The sequence below is a fragment of the Nycticebus coucang genome, chromosome 2 (genome assembly GCF_027406575.1).
Source record: "Nycticebus coucang isolate mNycCou1 chromosome 2, mNycCou1.pri, whole genome shotgun sequence".
In the NCBI taxonomy this organism is placed as follows: Eukaryota; Metazoa; Chordata; class Mammalia; order Primates; family Lorisidae; genus Nycticebus; species Nycticebus coucang.
Window position 1 is genome coordinate 113,738,073 of NC_069781.1, and position 13,410 is coordinate 113,751,482.

The following is a 13,410-nucleotide window of genomic DNA, read 5'->3' on the forward strand; positions in this document are numbered from 1 at the left end:
TTTCTCCTTTAATGGTGCTTGGCACATAGTAGGTACCAAATAGATTCGACTTTATTGTGTGGGACTATAGCTGCCCTGTGTATAAGACCTACTGTGTGCCACGTAGGTGCAGCCCCATATTGTGAGCACAGCAGCATTCTTGGCCAGCCCTCCCGGCCACCATCCTACCCGCCCATCCACCCTACCATCTCACCTTTGGTTGACACCCGCTTCCTTTGGGTTCGACTTCTCTTTGGTTTGGTTCTGTTTTGTTTGTTATCATCTTCTTTTTTATTTTCTCTTTCCCATCTTTTGTTTCCCCGTCCTCCTCCCTACCCATCCCACCTCCCTTCCCTCCCCCACGTTCTCCCCACCCCCAATAGAACCGTCAGCCCCCCCTCAAGACGTTAAATGTGTCAGCATGCGCTCCACGGCCATTTTGGTAAGTTGGCGCCCGCCACCGCCGGAAACTCACAACGGGCCCCTGGTGGGCTACAGCGTCCGCTACCGATCGCTGGGCTCAGAGGACCCGGAACCCAAGGAGGTGAACGGCATCCCCCCGACCACCACTCAGATCCTGCTGGAGGCCTTGGAGAAGTGGACCGAGTACCGCATCACGACTGTCGCTCACACAGAGGTGGGACCAGGGCCCGAGAGCTCGCCCGTGGTCATCCGCACCGACGAGGACGGTAAGCACTAGCCCCGGCCTGGGACCCCCGCAGGCCCCAGCCCAACCCCTGCCTTGGAGCCTTGCATCTGGAAAACTGGGCTGGTGGTCACAAGGTAGAAGGCACAGTCATGAGAGGACACTACAGAGCTAGCAGACTTCCCCCAAGAAATGCCTATAGACATGGGCATTTAGCTTTGTGGCACTCTCCTTAGCTTTGTGGCACTCTCTCCCTGAGCCTTGTGCCTGAAACGTTTAGTTGGCAGACTTGTATTTTGGTCAAACGTGGAAATGAGATCTAGGAAATAACACAGCACCTGCAACAAAATTATCCCTTGACCTAGGAAACCTGAGATTTAGACTCTTGGGATAATGCTGGACTTAGGGTTTCCTTTGTCTGAGCCACCTTACCTAGACAGTAGGTAGACAGCAATAGTGCTTGTAATGGTTAACCAGCTCTCTGGGCAAAGAGGCCAATTGGTAGCATTGGCCAATTTCTGTGATATAAATATTCCCACTGTGGCCAGTTTCAAAGTAGAAAGTCTGAAGCTAGAAAAGTGGAGCACTGTTCCTGGTTGAAGTACTATGGTAGGCTGGTGGGGGGGGGCTTGTGTTGGGGACATGAAGCCAACTGTCTTCCCAGTAAAACTGCAGGAACTCAGGTTACCTTCTGAGCCATTTGCCCAGAAGATTGTTACAGCCACTTCATGTCCTACAAGTGGGGAAGCAGCTCCCACTGCCCAGCTCCAGGGTGGGTGGGATAGGGGAGCAGGCAGAAATGATCCCTAGTGCCAAGTAGGCCACCTGCTAGCTGGAGTATTTAGGATCTTGCCCTTGCACTGCCAGGTTCAAATACTGGTTGGAAATGTCTATGTTTGCCTCTTGCTAACCCTGCAATCTTGAAATCAACACTCTGGGCCTCAGTTTCCCCAAATGTAAATGAGGATGATAAGAGTCACTGGCAGGGAGGAATGCTGTAAGGATAGAGGCAGTGTGGGTGTGACCTGCTCTTGTCACAGGCTGGGAGCAGGTGGTTGAGGCTCCAGGAGGGCCTTAGGTGGACACCTATCAATGGGGCGCGTCCTCAGAACCCCCTCCCAGGGCTGTGGGAGGCGCTCAGTCAGAGCGCCCTGGTAACCAGCAGCCGCTCGGCATCCTGGCATCGGGCAGTGGTGCTGCCCGAGTAGGGTCGGGCACCCCGGTAACGGCCCCGCCCGCCCTCCCCTCCCCTCCCTCCGCCAGTGCCCAGCGCGCCCCCGCGGAAGGTGGAGGCGGAGGCGCTCAACGCCACGGCCATCCGCGTGCTGTGGCGCTCGCCCGCGCCCGGCCGGCATCATGGCCAGATCCGGGGCTACCAGGTCCACTACGTGCGCATGGAGGGCGCCGAGGCCCGCGGGCCGCCGCGCATCAAGGACGTCATGCTGGCTGATGCCCAGGTGGGCGGGGGGCAGGGCTCCGGGAAGGGGCGGGGCTCCACGAGGGGCGGGGCCCGTGTGTGCTCCGCCTTCTCGCTGTTTCCCTCTGGCACCTCTGGCTTCCCTGCTCACCTTCATCCTCTCTCCCCTGCCGGCTCCTCCCTCGCTCAGTGGGAGACAGATGATACTGCCGAATATGTAAGTAGAGACCCCCAGCCACCGCCGTGCTCTTCTGTGGACCGTGCTGTGCTGTGATTCCTGCTCGCCCCTCAGTGAAAGGGTCTCCTCCTCTGCGCCCACCCCCCCACCCCATTACCTCTTGGAGCTGGCAGCCTCAGTTTTTACATAGACAATGGGTGGCTCTGACCAATGTGGGTACCTGCTGAGCTTGCAGGAGGGGTGGCCTATATACCAGGCCTAGGCCTCAACTTGGGCCTCTGTCAGCCCTCCCACCTCATTGGCTCCTGGACTTGGTGGGTCTCAAGCCTCCTGGGTCCCCCTCTCCCCAGCCCTCCCTCCTTCTCTTGCTGGACCCAGTCTGACCCTTTCATCACCCAGTTCAGGCCTGCCTGGCCTAGAAAATCTCTCCATGGCCATGCCATCCTGTCCATTCTGGTCCCTGAGTGATGAGAAGATTCAGTGGGCCCAGGGTGGAAAAATGTCTATGGTGCCATGGTTACCACCCCTCAGAGCTTCCCCCAGGAGGCCCTAAACCAAAGAGAGGAGTCACTGCATCACTTTGGGCAAGTCATTGCCTGCTGTGGGCTTTCTGCCCCTAAAACAGGAACCACAGGCTCTTCTGAGGGCCCTAAGTCCGACATTCATTTGGCACTGGTCCCACCCACCCCCATGGCCTCTGTCTTGGGTTCCAGCTCTGCCCTCTGCTTGGCTCCAGCAGATGGGGCCAGGGTGTGAGGCTCAGGGGTAGGAAACCCTCTATATGTGCGTCCCTGTGCCCCTTTTTATCCTCCTGATCTGGAGCCAACCCACAGCTCCCAGGCATGTGGAACAGTGCTTGTGTGCTTGCAGATGGGGCAGATGGGCCATGATGCAAGAGTATGCCCAGGCATGTGTGTGCTGTTGTTCAGTAGACAGGCAGTAAGTTACAGACTGTTGTAGACCCTATGAGAGGCGCTGAGGATGTAGCAGTTACTAGGACTTACCCGAGTCTCCCCTCATCTTTGGGAGAATGGAGAGCATAGTCTAGCAGGGGAGAGGGACATGAATCAGAACAAAACATGAAGACATACATAGTTCCAGCTCTGACGGGAACAGGGTTTAGACAGGAATGTAAATGTTTAAAATCAGCTCTCTGGGAGCATTTCTGATTTGTAGCATCTGCCCATTTCCATGGTGTAAATACTCCCACCATGTCAATTTCAAGCTACCTGTAAGATGCAGGGTAGGTCATCATCCTGTGGTATTTCCACTGTACAGATACAATGGACAAGATGACCTCAAGAGCAAGATGATAGTGAACACAGTAAAATCACTAAAGGCCTGAGGCAGGAGGATCACTTGAGCCCAGGAATTTGAGGCTGCAGTGAGCTATGATCGCACCACCATATTCTACCCCAGACAACAGAGTCAAGACCCTGTCTCAAAAAATAAAATAACTAAAAAGGGGTGGGTTTTGAGTACGTACTGCCTTTTATTTTAAAAGTTTGTCTGATTATAAGTTTTTAATTTTTAAAGATAGCTGCATTTCTTAGCCAGATCACAAAATTCCTGAAAATTTAACATTGGCTTTCTGGAATTGGTATCGGGCATCTTCAGCACATGATGAGTATAGAGGCAGTGAGAACAGTCCATGCAAAGGCCCTGGGGTAGGACCATGCTTGGCATGTTAGAGGCACAGCTAGGGTGCCTGAGTGGCTGGAGCAGAATGACTGAGGGAGAGAGAGGAGATTAGGACAGCAAGGGCACAAGACAGGTTATGCTGGGCCTTGTAGACCACAAAGAGGACTTAGGCTTTGACCTGGAGGGAGGCGAGAGCCATGGAGGGTTTTTGGCAGAGGCACCCTCTAGCTGCTGCAGGAAAGACAACCTGTGGGGGTCAAGGGTAGGGGCCAGGAGAACAGGGCAGAGGGGACTGGGCTGGTCCAGGCATATGAGAGTCAGGCTGCATGTGCCCATCTGAACATGGGCATGCTGCGTACCTTGGTCTCTGCATGAGTTTGTGTGCACGCGTCTTGACCCAGGCCTGGGGAGGAGGGTGGACAGGGCTGGTCCCAGCCTCTGTGCTAGCTCTGACCAGGCCTACCACCTGCAGGAGATGATCATCACAAACCTAGAGCCTGAGACTGCATATTCCATCACGGTAGCCGCCTACACCATGAAAGGCGATGGTGCTCGCAGCAAACCTAAAGTGGTCGTGACCAAGGGAGCAGGTATAAGACCCACCCACGCCCCCTGGCCCCCTGTGGGAGCAGAGCATGCCCCCAGAGTTCTTGAGCCCAGGAGGGGCAAGGCTACACCTCCAATGGGAAGCCTTCTCTGACTGCTCCCATCCCATAGTCCCTGGGCCCCCATAGTGTCCCACACTTTTTTCATCATTACTCTGGTCACCCCCCTTAGGTTGCTGTTTCGTGGTGATGTGGCCTGTCTTCCCCCACAGCACCATGAAGCCTGCTCTCCTGGCATCACTGCCAGTTTCCCCTTCTGTCCCCTTCATCAGTCCCTATTTTTTTTCTCCAGCCACAGTTGAGCAAGGAAAAAGACGCCACCATGAAGATGTAAGGGGAGGGTATACCAGGCAGAGGGAACAGCCTAGGACAAGCTTGAGATGTCAAAGAACAGCAGAAAAGCCCCTGGTGGCCCCCAGCCCACTCTCCACACCTGCCCCTGCCCCCAGGAACCTTGTTGCCACACCTCTGACCTGCTGGTGGCCCTGAGGCCCTCACACCTGGTCTGTGTCCCCACAGTGCTGGGCCGCCCCACTCTGTCGGTGCAGCAGACCCCTGAGGGCAGCATTCTGGCGCGCTGGGAACCCCCAGCCGGCACCACAGAGGACCAGGTGCTGGGCTACCGCCTGCAGTTTGGCCGCGAGGACTCATCGCCCCTAGCCACACTGGAGTTTCTGCCCTCCGAGGACCACTACACAGCATCGGGCGTGCACAAAGGGGCCACGTATGTGTTCCGGCTGGCAGCCCACAGCCGTGGCGGCCTGGGCGAGGAGGCAGCAGAGGTCCTGAGCATCCCCGAGGACACCCCCCGTGGCCACCCACAGATCCTCGAGGCGGCCGGCAATGCCTCAGCTGGTACCGTCCTGCTCCGCTGGCTGCCACCCGTGCCTGCCGAGCGCAACGGCGCCATTGTCAAGTACACGGTGGCCGTGCGCGAAGCGGGTGCCCTGGGCCCCGCCCAAGAGACCGAGCTGCCAGCGGCAGCTGAGCCGGGTGCTGAGAACGTGCTCACGCTGCAGGGCCTCAAGCCTGACACGGCCTATGACCTCCAAGTGCGAGCCCACACGCGCCGGGGCCCTGGCCCCTTCAGCCCCCCTGTCCGCTACCGGACGTTCCTGCGGGACCAAGGTAGGCGCGCGGCGACCCCAGCACCAGAGCCGGACAGGGCCTTGCGCCCACCCCCACCCCAGCCCCCTCCCTCTCCCCTGCCCAGGTAAGTGGTCACTTTTCTGCTTCCTCATGGACGCTCAAGGCAAGTCCAGACACCGAGGCTCCGGCGTTGGCAAAGGTGGGACGTGCCTCAGGGGCACCACCGCCCCCACTGCCACCCCCACCCTCATCTCCCCTCCCTCCTCTTCCTCCTCCTCTACCTTCTCTCTGCAGCCTCTGCAGCCGCGTCGTCTCCCACAGCAGGGACTTGGGACAGGGCAGGCAGGGCCGGGCCAGGGCCAGGCAGGAAGGCCATGGGCACAGGCACAGCGGATGACAGGGAGTGCCTGGGCCGCCCCACCCTACCCCATCCTGCCCCACCCTGTGCCAGGCACTCACAGGGCCTCTCTTCTGCTTTCTCCCTTTGTGGCTGTGTCTCTGCAGTCTCACCCAAGAACTTCAAGGTGAAGATGATCATGAAGACATCAGTTCTACTTAGCTGGGAGTTCCCTGACAACTATAACTCACCCACACCCTACAAGGTGTGACCACTCAGTCAGCAAGCTGGCAGGGTCAGGGGCTGGGGCTTGGTCAGGGTTAGATTTCACTACAGAGTTGATGTTAAGTCTGGGATCAGGGCTGGCTTGAAGAAATGGGGCTCAGTTTGGGATTGAAGCTTAGTGAATATTAACAATCAGAGTTGGGGGTTCAGCCTGAGATTAGAGTTTAGTCTGGGTTTCATGCTGAGCTTGGGATTGAGGTTCAGTTTGTGATCAAGGCTTAGTTGATATTAGGGATCAGAGTTGGGGTTCAGCCTGGGATCAAGGTTTAATCTGAGGTTAATGCTGAGTCTGGGGTCAGGGATCAGTCAGGGTCAGGACTCAGCTAGGATTTAGGTATAGTCTGGGGTTGGGACCCTCAGATGGGATCAGGATTCAGTAGGATTGGGGTTCAGTCAGGGTCAGGGGCGCTCAGCCTTGCTGGGCCAGGTTTTGAACCCTTTTAAGCCCCACTGAGCCAGCCCTGGCCTACAGATCCAGTACAATGGGCTCACACTGGACGTGGATGGCCGCACCACCAAGAAGCTCATTACGCACCTCAAGCCCCACACCTTCTACAACTTTGTGCTGACCAATCGCGGGAGCAGCCTGGGTGGCCTCCAGCAGACCGTCACTGCCTGGACTGCCTTCAATCTGCTCAGCAGCAAGCCCAGCGTCGCCCCCAAGCCTGATGCTGATGGCTTCATCATGGTGTATCTGCCTGATGGCCAGAGCCCTGTGCCTGTCCAGTATGTTCATCCCCACACTCCAGATCCCTTATCACCCCTATCCACCAGCTGTATGATGACAGGAGCAGGCCACAAGAACTCTCTGTGCCCCAGTTTCCTCACCTGTGTATTAAACAAGGATTGTCTCAGTTCTGGCTTGTGAGGTCCCAAAGAAGCAGTGTTTCTTACGGGTCATTGTTACTAAATGCCATTATGTCCACTCTTCTAAAATTCCCCAGCATCTCCCATTTTCTTGACCCTTTACTGGGCAGGGCTAGGGCACTTTAAAGGATTTGATCCTTGGCTTCCTAACTGGTGGGAGACAGAGCTGGAAGTCCCCAGTGGGGAAAGGAGGACTCTGCCTGAGAGGCAGAGAAGAATTAAGAGCTACAGGATTATGTGGGCATTGGAACTGGGGGTTTGAAGGATGTATAGGAGTTCAGAAACTAGAACTACCTGATATAAGCCTTCTAGGGAGGGTCATTTGTGATGGGGTATAGGAGCAGAAGGGAAGACAAAAGAGAGATGCCGCCCCAGCACACTCCCGCATAGCATACCTTGGTTGTGCCTATAGACAGCACCTTCTGACTCTTTTACATCTCCCAATAGGAACTACTTCATTGTGATGGTGCCACTGCGCAAGTCTCGTGGAGGCCAGTTCCTTACCCCACTGGGTAGCCCAGAGGACATGGATCTGGAGGAGGTGAGGACCTGGGGCCTGGCTTGCAGGGCCCAGATGTGTCACAGCATTTGTGTGCTCATTTGCTCCCATCTGAGCTCTGAGTCACCCACACCTCTGTTCCCACAGCTCATCCAGGACATCTCACGTCTACAGAGGCGCAGCCTGCGTCATTCGCGCCAGCTGGAGGTGCCCCGGCCCTACATTGCAGCCCGTTTCTCTGTGCTGCCACCCACATTCCATCCTGGTGACCAGAAGCAGTATGGTGGCTTCGATAACCGGGGCCTAGAGCCTGGCCATCGATATGTTCTCTTTGTGCTTGCTGTGCTGCAGAAGAGTGAGCCTGTAAGTTCTAGATGGTGTCTTCCCACATCCAGACACACCTTTTGAATGAGGCAGGCAGACCTCAAAGAGACCTCAGTCCCTGCAACCTTGACCTCAAAGCCAGATGTAGATCCTCCCAGCTCTCTGTGGTCAGAGCTGGGCAGAGAAGAGGACTTGAAATGGGGAGAGTCCCAAAGGAAAGGCTTTTTTTAGAGGAATAGACCTTGGAGCTGGCACTTTGAAGGAATGTAGGAGTTCAACAAAAGAAAAAGCATACCAGAACTTGCATGTGCAAAGATGTGGAGGAACAAGTGGAACAGAAAGGATTTCAGGGGCGGTGCCTGTGGCTCAAAGGGGTAGGGCGCCAGTCCCATATGCCAGAGGTGGCGGGTTCAAACCCAGCCCTGGCCAAAAACCACAAAAAAAAAAAAAAGAAAAGAAAGGATTTCAGTTTCTGGAGCACAGGAGGGAATGGGGAGAGCAAAGATCGGCAGGGACCCAGTACAGGCCACCAGGGTCAAGATTGTAGGGAACCATAGGAGGGTTTAAAGCAGGGAAGGAGCATAGGTTTGTGTTTGAGGAAGACCCACTACAGGAGGGTGCATTCTGAAGGAAGTCCCCCTGTTCCTGCAGACCTTTGCAGCCAGTCCCTTCTCAGACCCCTTCCAGCTGGATAATCCAGACCCCCAGCCCATCGTGGATGGCGAGGAAGGGCTTATCTGGGTGATTGGACCTGTGTTGGCCGTGGTCTTCATCATCTGCATCGTTATTGCCATTCTGCTCTACAAGAAGTGAGCCCCCTGGGCTCTCCTATTGACAGCAGGGAGGGTCCTGGGAGAGGAGGGTGGGTCTGGGAAGATTCAGAGAAAGACCATCGCAGAGGATCATCACTGAAGGCCTCTGTGGCATAGATGGGGAAACAGAAAGGTTAAGCCATTTGATCAAGGTCACACAGCCTGGGGAATGTCAAGGCTGGATTGGCTGTTCCTATTAGTTACTATCACCACAATCAACACAGCAAGAAGACTTGGGATGGAAGCTGCCTTTTCCTAGTTCATTGAGGACAGTAATTTCACTGGTCACATGGAGCATGCCCCAGCTTGGAAAAAGGGAGGGCTGAGATGTGCCTCCTTGTGGGGGTGGGGAGCCAAGTAGGAATTATGAGCCCCATGTTACAGAGGGCCAGACCAAAGCTCACAGGGGTTATGAAAGCCACTCAGAGTCACATATGGAGCCCTTTATGGCCAGCATGTCTTTATCTCTCTTCTTTTCCCCCTTCTCACCCATGTTTGCTTTCGGGAGCAGCAAACCTGACAGGTAAGAACTCCCCCTGCCTTTTGGAGGCTTGAGGAAGGGTAGCGCTGGGCCCATGAGGGGAAAAGTGCCTGACGCTACAGCAGCTTATTCCCCTGTCTGTGCGTGGTTCGGGAGACCCCGGTCATGTACCCACATGGTCCCTTTCCTGCCACACAGTCGGGGCCTGATGGTGTCAGCACGTGTATGTGCATCTTCAAGTACGTGCTGGTCCTCACTGGGTTCTCCTGCTTGCTCCCCATAAGCAAACGGAAGGACTCGGAGCCCCGCACCAAATGCCTCCTGAACAATGCGGACCTTGCCCCCCACCACCCCAAGGACCCTGTGGAAATGAGACGCATTAACTTCCAGACGCCAGGTATGTGCTTATTCTGGTGCTAGGGATAGTACCAGTGGGGGAGGGAGCCGGAGAGAAAAGGAAGCTGCCACCTTGGAGGACCCTCATCTGCCCCTTCTGAACTATGCTTGGCCCATTTAAATTCCTGATTCCCAAATACCACCTTCCCTACAGAGATGTGGGCTTGTTGTTGTCTCATGGATTAGTTCTACTTAGAGACCGAGTGAAGCTTTGTAAACGTATGTTTAACTGATGGTCGCTGTCATCTTCAGTAGCCTCAAGAATGTCTAAAAACAAAAATCTAAAAAACATAACAAAAAAATAAAAGCACCCCTTATCTCTTTTGGCAGAAAGAGCTGTGCTTCTGTCTACATTTCTAGTTTTAGGGTCCCTCAGTGGTGGGAATCAAGGTTTGCCCTTGGCTGTTTTCCACACTCCCTTGGGATAGACCCCAAGTGCGGTGCAGAAATTATACCTGCCTCGTGCCCTCCACCTCTCCCCTTCCCGACTGCAGAGGCTCATGCTGTCCTGCCTCTTCACAGTTCCTATAGATGAACAAGATTCAGCTAACGTCACCTGCCACTCCTAGCAGGAGAACGGAATCAAGGTCTCATCCTTGTGTGTGATGATTCATAGATGTCCCCCATCCTCTCCGTCTTAATGGGCTCATGCCAGCTGCTTCTAACCAAATCAGGAGTTTTTCATTTTATTGACGGCTGCTGTTCTCCTTATGGGTTCACAGCATGGTTACATCTGTCCCTCCACCTGTACCTGGTCTCTACTTCCTGAATCTGAACGGGTTCACATCAACTATGTTTCCAACCAAATGGAGATTTTAAACATTTGTATTTAACTGACGTCTGCCATATTCCTGAAGGGCTCATGCTCAGCCTCACGTGTCATTCCTCTTGTGCTTTCTTTTGTCTGTTTCTGGACTGGCTCATATCATTTCAGTTTTCACCCAAATGAAGCTGGTGGCTGCCATCCTCCAGAAAGAATCATTCAGGGTCTTACATGTCACCCCTAGGGTATTCTCTTCTCTTTCTTATCTCTAGACCGGCTTGTGTCACTTCAGTTTTCATCCATAAGAATTTCAAACCTGTATTTAACTGATGACTGTAGGATCATGCAAAGTCTCATAATGCAACCCTAATGCACTCCCATCCCTTTTCTGTTTCTGAACTAAGCTTATGTTAGTTCTGTTTCCATCAAATAAGAATTTTAAACGTGTGCATTTAACTGATGGCCGCTATCCTTGAAGTTCATGGCATGGGCCCATATGTCCTTCCCCTGCCCCTATTTCTCCTTCACCAGCCTGCCTCCTTCTGCTGCCCTCAACAGGGGACCCAAGGCCATGCTGTTCTGGAGGGGTCATGTGACTGAAAACCCTAAAGCTCTAGAATGCTCCCAGAGTAGCCGGGGCTAGCACCTACCGTAGGTTCTCAGGTTGAGGCCTAGGTAGCTACGTGTCCCTTCTCCCTCATTATTTAAGTTGCTCTGGCCTTTGCGTCTGCCCCTTGCCAGTGAGGGGTGGGGGAGGCAAAAGTGGGGAGGGGGGGCCTGCGTGTTTTCATTTATTTATTGTTTGCTGTTTGCAGATTCAGGCCTCAGCAGCCCCCTCAGGGAGCCGGGGCTTCACTTTGAAAGTTAGTTCCTGTGTCTCTCTGTTCTTGGCTTCCTTTCGCCCCGTTTGTTTTCATGTTCAGTTTCTCCATCCTGCCTCCTGTCTCTGTCCACACCCCCGCCCCCGCCAGCCTCTGCCTGTCTGTCCTGCACTGGCTCCTCGAGGAGGGCAGCAGTGGGGTGGGGGTAGGTTTGGTCCTCTGGGCCCTCTGGCGGCTGGCTGTAACCTGTGTGCGCATACCAAGCGTGCGTGGCAGGGACATGGGTGAGACACACACATATTCAGGAGATGCCTGCGTGGAGGCTCAGAGCATCATCTGCTTGTCAACTGGCCTGGAAACCTCCTGATGGTTTCACGCCTTGCACACGGGCCCCAGGAGAGGACAGGGCCCTGGCAGACCTAGATATTGGGGAGAGAGGCAGAGCCAGGCCCACTCCTGTCACCTCCAGCACCTACCCCAGGGCCTCCAAAGTATAGAGAACCCGCTGCGGTCGGGGGCCAGTGGGTACCCACATGCACCCACACACTGCCTGACAGTGGATGTTTTGGTTCCTCTGATCCCAGAAGGACAGAAGGAGGCATCAGCCGCTCACCCTGGGGACAGCATTTCTGAAGCCCAACCAGCTATATCTGCTTCTTCATTTCTGTGCTACTCACCTGCTTCTTGCCTCAAGGCACTGGGAGCTTGATGTCCTCTAGGGTGACCTTTCCCCAGCCACTACACCTCCACCTGGGTCGGGGACACCAGGACAGGCCAACATTGTGATCCCAGCCCCCTCCAGGAGTTTTGGGCTCTGTCCAAAGTGGCAGCCTCATACTTGCCGCCTTTAACTGCCCCAACATGAGCCACCCTGAGTCTTCCCTCCTGCTGAGCCACGCCCGGCCACCCCCTCTAACTGCAGCTCGTCTGTCCATCACAGACTCACACTGTAGAGCACCCCTGCCCCTGCCCCGGCACCCGGGGTGGCCCCACAGTGACCAGCCCGCACCGGCGGGTCTGCTCTCCCATAGGCATGCTTAGCCACCCGCCAATACCCATCGCAGACATGGCAGAGCACACAGAGCGCCTCAAGGCCAACGACAGCCTCAAGCTCTCCCAGGAGTATGAGGTAACCTGCCTCCACCTTACATTGCCCCTGCCCAGTCTTAGGAGCACCTACCTGTCACCCACCTGCCTCCCCTTCCTCCATAGTCCATCGATCCTGGACAGCAGTTTACGTGGGAGCACTCCAACCTGGAAGTGAACAAACCCAAGAACCGCTATGCCAATGTCATTGCATACGACCACTCCCGTGTCATCCTCCAACCCATTGAAGGTAGTGCCCTGGGTTTAACTTGTCCTTCCTCACTCCACAGAATGCACACAGACCTCTTCTTAGCCACTGAAGCCTGATTCTGATCAGAGACCTGATCTGCAGCTCCAGCTAGAGGCCAGCGGGCATATTTAACTGATGGCTGCTGCCTATAACATGGGTCCATCTATTCCTCTGCATCAGTGGTGCTCAATCATAACAGTTCTCCCACCCAGGAGACATTTGGCAATGTCTGGAGACATGTTTGGTTGTCACAACTTGGGGGTGGGGTCCTCCCAGCATGGGGTGGGTGGAGGTTAGGGAGACTGCTCAGCACCCTGCAGTGTGCAGGACACCCCACCACAGAGGATGATCTGGGCCTAAATGGCAGGAGTGCTAAGGAGAAGAAACTGAAGGACATGCCCACAATTGCCGTAGGGACACTGGGGCACTCAGAGGGAGCCTCCAGGAAGGGGTGGGCCAGAGGCAGCCTGGCAGGACAGAGCACCCCCATGTATCCCTGGCCTTTCACCCTAACTGTAGGCATCGTGGGCAGTGATTACATCAATGCCAACTATGTGGACGGCTACCGGCGTCAGAACGCTTATATAGCCACACAGGGGCCTCTGCCCGAGACCTTTGGTGACTTCTGGCGTATGGTGTGGGAGCAGCGGTCAGCCACCATCGTCATGATGACGCGACTGGAGGAGAAGTCACGGGTGAGACCAGAACCCTGCAGCCTTTGGACACACCTCCAAGCCAGTTGCACCCCATGCTTATGCCTGTTCTCCTGCCCGTGCAGATCAAGTGTGATCAGTACTGGCCCAGCAGAGGCACGGAGACCTATGGCTTCATCCAGGTCACACTGCTGGACACCATCGAGCTGGCCACATTCTGCGTCAGGACGTTCTCCCTGCATAAGGTGGGGCCCAGGCTGGGGCTGGCAGTGGAGAAGTGT

General features: G+C 55.2%; 1 protein-coding gene across 12 annotated transcripts in view; it reads left to right on the forward strand.

Annotated features, from left to right (window-relative positions):
* The window catches only part of PTPRS (protein tyrosine phosphatase receptor type S), a 99,544-nt gene that overhangs the window by 79,821 nt on the left and 6,313 nt on the right, over positions 1-13,410 (forward strand). For 3 of the 12 annotated variants that reach the window (XM_053579143.1, XM_053579153.1, XM_053579211.1), the window contains 17 exons: positions 363-668; positions 1,889-2,082; positions 2,233-2,259; positions 4,334-4,451; positions 4,986-5,594; positions 6,060-6,157; positions 6,650-6,903; positions 7,492-7,585; positions 7,691-7,906; positions 8,519-8,676; positions 9,191-9,202; positions 9,445-9,557; positions 11,135-11,182; positions 12,172-12,269; positions 12,353-12,476; positions 12,996-13,171; positions 13,255-13,374. In XM_053579143.1, the coding sequence (XP_053435118.1) occupies positions 363-668; positions 1,889-2,082; positions 2,233-2,259; positions 4,334-4,451; positions 4,986-5,594; positions 6,060-6,157; positions 6,650-6,903; positions 7,492-7,585; positions 7,691-7,906; positions 8,519-8,676; positions 9,191-9,202; positions 9,445-9,557; positions 11,135-11,182; positions 12,172-12,269; positions 12,353-12,476; positions 12,996-13,171; positions 13,255-13,374 (2,765 nt within the window). The remainder of the gene's footprint in view (positions 1-362; positions 669-1,888; positions 2,083-2,232; positions 2,260-4,333; positions 4,452-4,985; positions 5,595-6,059; positions 6,158-6,649; positions 6,904-7,491; positions 7,586-7,690; positions 7,907-8,518; positions 8,677-9,190; positions 9,203-9,444; positions 9,558-11,134; positions 11,183-12,171; positions 12,270-12,352; positions 12,477-12,995; positions 13,172-13,254; positions 13,375-13,410) is intronic. The other 9 variants (XM_053579199.1, XM_053579173.1, XM_053579163.1 and 6 more) reach the window with 9 other exon arrangements.